Consider the following 10,365-nt stretch of genomic DNA (forward strand, 5'->3'; position numbering starts at 1 on the left):
AGAACTGCAAGGTGAGTGCCTGGACCGGGACAGGTGCTTTGGGCAACTCCAGGAAACGTCCTTTCCCTGGGAGAGGCGGGAGCACGGGACGCCGCTGCTGCGCCGCCGCCTTCGCTGCTCTCAGCTCGCGGGCCTGCGCCTCCCTCTGCCCCCCGCCCGCCCCCCGCCCCCCGCCCCCGGCCCCCGGCCCCCGGCCCCCGCCGCCCGCGCTCCCACGCCCGGATGTGTCTCTTTTCCTCTCCGGAGACGAAGCCCTCCGCGATCTCAGGGATGGGAACAGGAGGAGACATCGTCGAGGAGGATCGAAGGTCCGAAGCTGAGCAGGGAGCAGCGGACGAAGGAGAACAAGGCCAGGTTGGCGCAGGAGCTCGGGGCCCCGTGGACCCGGAGAAGGAGGAAGGCGGCGGCGGCTGGGAGCCCCCGCAGCAGGAGCAGCAGCTTCAGGAGCCCTCCCACGTGGCCCCCGAGGGTCTGCAGCCCCGCGACAGGCAGCCGGGCCTCCCCCGCCACACGTTCACCGGGTTGCGCCTGAAGGGGCTGGAGAGCGTTTTCCAGCGCACTCAATACCCCGACGTGTTCAGCGCGCGGTAAGCCGCTTGCTCTGGAGGCGCCCGGTGCTCTAGGGCGCTCGGGCTCCTCCGTCCAGTCCCGGGGCGCCTGCGGGGCTTTCCCGGGTCTCTTTCCCTCCACTCCAGAGCCAGAGCTCCCCAGCGGGCTCCAGGCCACTGGAGTCTGCCCGCCCTTGAGCCCGCGGTGGGGGCGATGCCCACCGCGCATCAAGGGAAATGTCTGCAGGCAGTACAGCAGTGGCTCAAGCCAGGGAACTTTGGCCGCGCTCCTGTTTGGGGAAAGCGGGTTCTGTTGGATCAGGACGGATCAGGGGGAGGAGAGTGAGGCACCGTCGTGCAAGTGCACGGCTGGATCTTGCCTTAACTTACAAGGGTGATCCTTTGGTCCTCGTGGAATTCTCGTGCATTAGTCTTGAGTTTGAAACCCTACCTTAAGAATCGTGAATCCTGAGTCCTGAGTTTCTCAGCGCTCCCTTAAGCTTTGCACACAAAGGAAAATCGCCCCTGAAGCCAGGCTGGAGCTGGCTGTGACCCAAGCGCACAATGCTGGGGCATTTGGGAGGAGAGACGCTGGGAAGCCAGCATGAAATGCGCATTGTCTATCTCGCGACCCCCACGACTCCCGATAGTGACTGTTTGCCATTTTCTCCCCTCAGAAAGGAGCTCGCCTTCCTCCTGGATGTGGCTGAACCCAGAGCGCAGGTCAGTGAACCTGAACACGGCGATTCTGCAGGGCCGCCGGTCTAGAACCTGCTTCAGGACTTGGACACTTTGGTTCTAGTCGTTCTCACCTTGTTGTTTTTTGTTGCCCTTTCCATGTCTGGGGAGCGAGTTTTGAAATGTGGGGGCTTTGGCAAGTGGAACCTGGGATATGTCGGGCCCCGCCTATGGAAATTGCCCATTCTCAGAGGGAGCGTGAGTTCCTAAAGGGAAAACAATAAAATCCAAGAGAACCCAACCGCTTCTCCTCTTCTCTGTACAAAATGAAAGATGAGTAAAGGTCAGTCCTTCTCACAGTGCTGGTATCTTTTCGGCAGCACTTCTGCGTGGAGTCATGTCGGGGCTCAGTGTCCTTTGGGAAGGATGCACCTTCATGCACCGAGGGCCTAGGTGAGGAGAGGGGTCAGCTGTTTTCACTGACGTCAAATGTTGAACACCGGGCCCGAGCTCTTAGCTACATGAGTGAATTTAGGAATATTCAGGCCCTGGGGTCAGGGAGTAACCCACACCCAGAGATCACACTACACGAGTCACGCCTGTGTGTTTCCTGATGCCGGGAGCCTGGCGGGCGGGGAGACAGCGGGAAAGTCCAAGGGCCTGGTCCTCCTGCTCTTGCTGTCAGCCTGTAGGAAAGCAGGGCAGGAAGGGGCAGCCCGACAGTTTCCCTTTCCGCAGTGCTTCCGTGTGTCAGACTGGAAAGGTTGCTGAGAGGGTGACATCGTGGCGGAGGCTGGGAGGCAGGTTTGCCAGCTGGAACTCTGTCTCAGCATCGCAACAGACAGAAACGATGTTGAATCAGGTTCCACTGACCTAAGAAGGGTGAAAAGGTTAGAGAAGAGTTCCTTACAGTCCCACTTCTACCTACAGATGTGGCACAGGTTCCACTTTAGGACTGAGTATTCTCCTGAGGAATTTCTCACATCTAATGATAGACATATATATGTACATGTCTGGCGTGTGCGTGAGGAAGATTGGCCATGAGCTAACATCCGTTGCCAATCTTAGTCTTTTTGCTGAGGAAGATTGGCCCTGAGCTAACATCCGTGCCCATCTTCCTCCAATTTTTATATGTGGGACGCCGCCACAGCATGGCTTTGTTAAGCGGTGCGTAGGTCCGCGCCCTGGATCCCAGCCCACCAACCCCGGGCCGCCGAAGCGGAGCGTGTCAGCATAACCGCTATGCCACCGGCCCGGCCTGTAGTGATATGTATTTTTGATGGTACTGTTTTGGAGAGGTGGGTTTTGTGGAATTTCTTCTTCTTGAGGGGGGGCGTGGGGGCGGCTTTCCATTCAGGCCAGAGTCTTACCTGTGTTCATTTGAAATACCTTTGGATTTGCTCAGGCAATGATGACTAATCTGTAGGTGCACAGGTTACCACGTGAGACCGTAGAGAACCATCAGTTGGATTAGGAGAGAATTTGTCCGAAAGAGAAACCAAATCCAGGCTGAGTTTCCTAGCTCTGCTCCACGGTGCGCCTGTGAGTGCAGTGATGGGAAGGGGCTGCAGGTCCGGTCTTGGTGAGTTGCAGTGAATCGAGACCCACTTGGACTAAATTTTCCTCAACCCTACAGGCTGAAATATCAAGGCGGTGTCCGGGGCGTCAGCAACTCTGCTGTCCCGGTCAGCCGAGCCACAAACCCCCTGGGCCCTCCATAACCAGCCCTTCCTTGCCACACCATCTTTTTTCAGTCCCCAGAGGTTTCAGAGGGTGAAGGGCCCCTTAGACACCCTTGAGGGAAACCTGTTCAAAAATCCAGCCTGCTCCCATTGACTATTTCCTTTAGACGGAAGGAGCTTTGACCATGCTCAGCTTCCCCCACACCCCGGGGTGTGGGGGGGACACTATCCCTAGAGAGCAGGGGGCAGAGGCAGCAGGACAGCAGGATGCTCCGCCGTCAGGAGACCGACACGTCTTCATCCCGTTACCAGGCGTGGCATGAAGAGCAGGGAGTGGGTGCCGTTCACCAGCTAGACCCGCATCCGAGAGCCAGGAAAACCAGCAAAGACTATTGAAGGTGGGAGGAGAGAGACAAAGCAAGAAGGCTAGTCCAAACTTGGCACAGAGTAGACGCTCACCGAGCCAAAACAGAACCCAGGTTCCGATGCAGATGCGTTCCTGACATCTCCTTCCACAGCCCCCATCCCAAGGTCAAGCAAGAGGAGCTGCCTTTCCTCTTTTGCTCTCCTGCCTACCCTCCTTTGATCTCAACTGGTCTCCTGAAGGGAGTCCACCAGAATGGAGATATTCATAAGGAAGGAGGGAAAGTCCCACCAGGGAGGGAGGGTCTCACAATGTGATGGGCCCTGGCCCAGGTCCCCAGCCCTAACACCCCAAGACACATCCAGGCTGGTCCTATTTCTTCACTTGGACCAGCAGACATTTCCAAGAATATCCAAAGAATGCTATGGGCCCAGCCACCACCTCAAAACCTCCACCGCAACAGGGAGTCAGACCGAGATCTTGCCTGGTGTTCCGTTGGGCCTGCTGCCCTTTGTTTCACATAGAGACTTAGCCTTCGGGGGTCTCCATGGCCAAACCTGTCCTTCCGTTAGGAATGTATTCTATCCTTTCCAAACTCCGCCTAACCTCCAGCTTACAAGAGTGTTCGCTCCACTCTTTCCCAACGAGACCCAAGGAGGCAGACCACGGTGCTGGTCAAGATGGGGGTGTGAAGAGATGAGGAAAGAGAGCTCCTAGTCATCCGGTGGCTGTCCGAGAAGTAGCAACCAAATCCAAGGCCACAAATTGAGGTCCGTTCGCCTCGGCCTGCTCCTTCTCACCCTTCCTTCCCCTGAGAACCAGGAGAGGACTTGAAGCCACAGGCAACAGACCAATGGGATTTGGGATAACTCTTCACCCTCCCTCGACCTCTCAGGGCCTGTACAAACGAACCTTGTTACTGCTTTACCGAGTGACCGCCCCAAGCCCAAACTCTGCTTAGATTCCTCACTCACGAAGCGCCCGAGCCTCAATGTCTTTGTCCCGTCAGTTCCTCACAAACTGATGGTTTCTTTGTCTAAAACGTATAAAAATGCTTGCTTGGGTCATTTCTTCAGGTCCCATTTCTGTGAGACCTCCTTACGTACAAGTCAGTACGGTTTTTTTCTCTCTCTCCTCTCAGTCTGCCTTGTGTCAATGTAACGATTAGACCAGCCCTAAGAACCCAGGAAGGTGGGGGCGGGGGCACGTCCGCCGGCCTGACACAGAAGTGCAACGAGCGTGTGTCTCAGTAACTCGTTTTTCCAACAAGAAGTGAGCATTGATAGATGGTAGGGTTGTGTTTTTCACATCCACAGATTTAAGTAATTCTTCTTATCTCTAGAGAGCCATAGCTAACTATATACCACTCATTATTTCTAGGAATGATCCATCCTTCCTTTAAAATAAGGTTACAGACGAGCAGTATGTTTTCCATCATCTGGGCTTCAAGCGCTTTTCCAGTTATACCTCTGAGCCTCTAGTTAGATGTTGACATAGGTGCCACTACTGATCTACCCGTTCCATGCCTCCCTTCTTTCCTTACTCGTTATCTACCTTTCCAAGATCTTCAAGAGGAGAGAAGTGGCGCCTCAGAAGAATGTGCTTTTCAACGTCCTGGTTTCAATTACCTTTCTAGGTTTCCCCAGTTGTCTCTGGAGGAGTAGGTACCCGATTACCACGAATCATCGCTAGGACTAACAATTCCCCGTTGTTCCCGCGGGAAACGGGGAATTGAGAGAGATCTGTTTCTCAGCTTCCTGCCTTCACCGACTCATTCAGATCGTATCCAGTTGTCTCTATATGAGTCTAAACTCGATCAATTCCTTTCCTTACAGTACTACTTCCACAGTCCAAGGAGATAGGAAAATTTAGACGTGAGAAGGGAGAAGGGCTTTTCCAACATCCTCAATAGACCAGTGTATCTTGTTGTATCTAGATCCCTCTGATAACTAGTCACCTAGGGAGGACCAATTTCCTCTTGGACTAGTGCGCTGCTTCAACAACATAGAAGAATGTAGACGTGAGAATAACTCGCTTTCCATTTCCCGGTCGCATGTCACGATCGCCGGCTAGCTCCGCTCAACTTGTCGCCTAGGGACCCTCCGCTCTCTCTTGTACTAGCTCCTTATTCAGACGAGAGAGAAGAAGCTGGTGTGGAGAAGAGGGATTTTACAGCTCCCCGGATTCATCGATTCTCTCAGTCACCTCTAGTTCACACCGGTAAAGGAGCTGCCTAGGTATCACTAGTTCTGTCTGGCACTACGCCTGGATTCCCACAGGAAATGTGAATTGAGGGTTGAGAAGATGGTGTGTGGGGGCTGGGTGACTTCCACTTCAGTTCTGGAAATGAGCCCCAAATGGCCTCTGTCTGTTGGCCCCTGGCTTGTCTATGTCTTCGCTGCAGGCTGACACCTCCGCCCTCAAAAGCCTGCTGGAGACCCACTCCCATTTTTACACATCCACTTGTTTTCCTCATAGAGGAAAGAACCATATGGGGAACCATTTGGAGCCCGGCTGCTTGACGTACCCCGTGAGGTTGTGCCCCACACCTGCTCGCCACAGATAGGAGAAGGCCTGGGCCCCAAAGACCGCAAGTCGCCGCTGCCCCTCGGTGCTCTGTGACCCAGATAGTCTCCAAGGTGCTGCTAGGTGACGTCCCCTAGACGCGGAGGCCCCCGCGCTGATCCCCTTCTCCCGCAGGCGTTCACTCGCCTTCCTCCCCCTCCCGAGGGCGGCACCCACGGGCCTTAGCCTCTCTGGACAGGCTCCTGCTGTGAAGGACTTCCCCACTCACAAAGCTGGCAAGTCCTGGCCCAGAGAAAGCTTGTGTGTCCTACTGCCACCTTGTGGTCATCCGTTTGTCCTCGGTCAGCCCAGAAATCCCTTGCACGTCTACAACTCATTCCCCTGGTTGACTCCAGGTAGCCCTAGTTCACAGCTGACCTAGATCCCACTGCATAGCTCTTCAATTTTAACTGCTTGTTAGAACAAGGAAGAAGAATTTGGACATGAGCTGATGCTGGTCTTCAGCTTTCTGGTGTGGACTGGTTATTCTAGTTATCACTAGTTATCCGTACTCAGATAATCATCTAGGGCCCCCTCCGTATCTATGGTACTGACTCATTATTCCAAAAGAAAATCGGAATTTAGATTTCAGAAGAATGTCTGTTTCCACTTCCGGGCATCAAGGAGTATTCGGGGTTCTCTCTAGAGATCTCCTGGAAGCGAGTTTCCTGTGCACCACTATTCATCTCAGACTGATCGTGCTTTCAACCTAAAATAGAACGTTCGATTGAGAGGCTATGTTTTCCAATTCAAGGAAGGCCTCCACTCCTTCCACTCATGTTCCTTGGGTGATTAGTTCCCTCTGCACCCGGGTTCATCTACATTAGTAACTTCTGAATGCAGCCAGGAGAAGAAGAATTGAGAGTCCGGAAGAAGCTACATCTCAGCGCCTAACTTCAACTACTTATTCTGGACATCTCTAGCTCTCTCGAAGGAAGGAGACACCTGGTGCCAATATCTATAGGACGCAATCCCTGTTGCGACACGACCTGAGACTCATATTACTTTATTGTGGTAAAATACACATAGCATAGCATTTACCCTCTTAACCCTTTGTAAGTGTACAGTTCAGTGGCATTAAAGACGTTCCCAGGGTCGTGCCGCCATCGCCACCATCCATCTCCAGAACTTTCTCACTTGCCACACTGAAACTCCATCCCCATTCAACAATAACTCCCCAGTGCCACTTCTCCCAGCCCCTGGGACCTACCGTTCTCCCTTCCGTCTCCATCAATCTGACTACTCTAGGGACCTCATGTAAATGGAATCATACGATATTTGTCCTTTGGTGTCTGGCTTCTTTTGCTTAGCTACACGTCTGAAAGGTTCAGCCGTGCTGCGGCGCGTGTCAGAACCTCATTCCTCCGTCAGGCGAAATAATCTTCCGCTGTGTGTATAGACCCCGTTTTGTCTACCCGCTCCTCCGTCCCTGGACGCTTGACTTGTCTCCACCTCTTGGCTCTTGTCCACAGTGCTGCTCTGAACACGGGTCTACAAACCTCTGTTCAAGTCCCCGCTTTCAGTCCTTTGGGGGTGTATACCCAGAAGTGGAATGGCTGGATCCTCTGGTCATTCTGGGTGTCATTTTTGGAGGAACCACCGCACCGTTTCCCACAGCGGCTGCAACATTTGCGCTCCCACCGGGAAGGCCCAGGGTTCCGGTTTCTCCAGGCCCTGGCCAACACGTCTCCTTTTCCCTTGTGTTGAGACTCGCCAGCCTGCTGGGTGTCAAGTGGTCTGTCATTGCGGTCTGGCTGCAGACCAGCACTTGAGAAGAGTATGTTTTCAGCCCTCTGGCTTCAAATGCTTATTCGGCTTCTATACGGTTGTCTCTACTGAAATCTTAACTAAGTCATTGTCGTGATCTGCGTTACTCAGTGAAGAGTCATAACAGAAGAAGTGAGAAGAGTGTGCTCCCCAGCATCCTAGAGTCAAAGTGTTCTAGAGATCTGGGAAAGTAGTTACCTGGTTACTACTAGGTATCTTCGTCCTGATGCATCCTTTCAATAGGAAATAAGAGTTCTGGAAATCTTATCATAAAGAATTACAAAATGTTGTATATCTTGTTATAATTATAAGGAATTCATGGAAATCTCAGATGTGAGCGACCACACGAGCCGAACTGTAAGGGATGTGCCAGCTCGGCTGATGCCAGCCAGGAGCATCACATGGTAGGTCTCTGATGTTATATCGGATCCCGAGCCACAACCGATCCCAGGCTCTCCAGCCAAGAGAGGGTGAGGCCTGCAGAATCCAGCCAGAGCCAGCCTGAGGAGGAGACAGCTTGCTTCAAGTCAGGGGGGAGGCCGTGGGAGGGAAATCCCTTGATGACTTTTTCCAAGTGAATTCAACCATCATCCTGTAACCGGTTTCCTACCCACCCTCGGGGAACAAGAGGCAGAGGCAAGGTATCTTTCTGTGTTTTGCACAGTAGGTGAGGTGAGTAGGGCCCACCATACCTTGAGGGGCTATGAAAATGGTTTCACTTAATTTATTAAATGGACCTGATGACAATGGTGGCTGTGAAGGTCAAAATAGGGTGAGTCCTGTACATTGTCAAGCATGTGGACCATTCTCAGAAGCTCCTGTCGATACTGCTCAGGATATTAACACGTCCCGGGGCGCCTGCAACACCCTTGTTGAAGGGAGGGACAGAGCCCTCACTCTGCCCTGGCTCTCTCTCCCTTTTTATTTTTTATTTTTATTTATTTATTTATTTATTTATTTATTTATTGCTGAGGAAGATTGGCCCTGAGGTAACGTCTGTTGCCAATCTTCCCCTCTTTTTCTTCGTTTTTGCTGAGGATGATCTCTGCCCGTCCTCCTCTCTTTTGTATGTGCGGTGGCGCGGCAGCACGGCTTGATGAGCAGTGCGTGGGTCCGCTCCCGGGATCCGAACCTGCGAACCCCAGGCCGAAGAAGCAGAGCGGGCGGACCCGACCACCACGCCACCGGGCGGGCCCCCTGGCTCTCTTTTATGTGACATGTATCAGGGGAGAACAAGAGCTCAGGAAGACAGGTCTGGAGGAAGAGAGAGGGAAGAAGAGGACGAGGGGGAGGAGGGAGAGGAGTGCATGGGAGGGAGGAGGAGGAAAATGACCGCGAGGAGGGGGAGGAGAAAACAGCGGGAACTAACCCAAGTCCACAGCACCCGACCAGCACAGGAAACCCGCGCGCTTTTTAGGGGACCTGCAGCCAGAGGCGTGGTGGCGGAGCACAGCACGGAGGATGTCGCATGCTCCACAATCGCGTCCAGGGCCAAAGCAAGGGCCACGTGCAGTGTGAGCATTCTCGGATGCAAGAAACACTGGGCAGGCTTCTACACTTGTGCTCTGACGGGGGTCGGGGGTCGTTACTCCCAACCTGGAGTACTTGTTGCTTTCGCAAGGGATGGCTTGGGTTTCTTGCACCCTGCATCTGAGCACCCAGAGAGCTCCGCAAACACAGGCCCAAGCTCCCTCTCCCCCGCACCGGTGGAGAGCACGGCTGGCTCTGCTTTCAGCGCATTCTTGCAAAAACCCAGCAAGCAGTCTCCTAGCTCATTCTTGCCTCTGAACCACTAGCCCGATTCCTGGACCTCGGGGGCGCATGGAAGAGAACCAGAGTCCCATTCGTTCTTGGGGAGGGGAGAGTCCTGCTCCCAGCCCACAAGGCAAGGGAAAGGACCTTCCCTTCAGCGCGCTGGGGCTGCTAGGGGCTCCGCGCTTTCTCCAGCCCTCTGTGTGCATCTCTCGCTCTGCAAGACCCAAGGGCAAGGAGCCCCGCGCCCAGCGGCGGGCCTCGAGGGCCAGGCGGAGAGACGTTCTCCCGACACTGCCCCAAGGGCTCCCGGGGTTCGTGTGAGGTCTCGTTGCCCCGCCCCTACCCGCGCCCCAAATCCGCGGGCACCATCCAGCAAAGCCCCTTCCTCAGGCCAGTCCCCCGGCCCCGACGGACGCGGGAGGCGTCAGCTAAGCCGCAAGTTGGAGCTCCCCTGCCCCACACTTGCACGCCCCCTCCCAGCACCCTGCCGGCCAGCGCTCCACCCACTTGCGGGCCCCGCCCCGGCCGCCCGCGCGCCCCAGCAGGTCCCACCCACCGCACGCACGGCGCGACTGCACGTGAGGAGAAGAGCAGTCGTCTAAGCCGGAGCCTGGAGACCTGGCCGCTGGAGCCGATGCGCTATAAAGCGAAGCCGGCGCCAGCAAGAGGACCCCGCCCAGGGATGGCCGCGGCTCGCCGCGCAGAGTCTGCGGGGGCGCCCCGCTGCGTCCGCGGCATGGAGCCTGCGCCCGGGGGCAGCCGCCGGGGAGTCGTGGAGCTCCGGGAAGAACTGCAAGGTGAGTGCCTGGACCGGGACAGGTGCTTTGGGCAACTCCAGGAAACGTCCTTTCCCTGGGAGAGGCGGGAGCACGGGACGCCGCTGCTGCGCCGCCGCCTTCGCTGCTCTCAGCTCGCGGGCCTGCGCCTCCCTCTGCCCCCCGCCCGCCCCCCGCCCCCCGCCGCCGGCCCCCGGCCCCCGCCGCCCGCGCTCCCACGCCCGGATGTG

The 10,365-nt window shown here is 55.4% G+C and overlaps 1 protein-coding gene across 1 annotated transcript; it reads left to right on the plus strand.

Moving 5' to 3' along the window:
* Nucleotides 1-227: 227 nt before the first annotated feature.
* LOC131403289 (rhox homeobox family member 1-like) lies at nucleotides 228-1,527 on the plus strand. Its single transcript, XM_058537535.1, has 2 exons — nucleotides 228-587; nucleotides 1,226-1,527. Exons 1-2 carry the CDS (start codon nucleotides 271-273, stop codon nucleotides 1,314-1,316), a joined length of 408 nt encoding a protein of 135 aa, XP_058393518.1. The 5' UTR covers nucleotides 228-270; the 3' UTR covers nucleotides 1,317-1,527.
* Nucleotides 1,528-10,365: the final 8,838 nt, after the last annotated feature.

Source organism: Diceros bicornis, unplaced genomic scaffold (genome assembly GCF_020826845.1).
Source record: "Diceros bicornis minor isolate mBicDic1 unplaced genomic scaffold, mDicBic1.mat.cur scaffold_653_ctg1, whole genome shotgun sequence".
Classification (NCBI taxonomy): Eukaryota; Metazoa; Chordata; class Mammalia; order Perissodactyla; family Rhinocerotidae; genus Diceros; species Diceros bicornis.

Bases quoted from the DNA above. Each gene is read 5' to 3' on its own strand.
- LOC131403289 (XM_058537535.1), top strand. From the start codon at position 271: ATGGGAACAGGAGGAGACATCGTCGAGGAGGATCGAAGGTCCGAAGCT. The intron at 588-1,225 runs GTAAGCCGCTTG...TTCTCCCCTCAG, and splicing joins CCCGACGTGTTCAGCGCGCG to AAAGGAGCTCGCCTTCCTCC.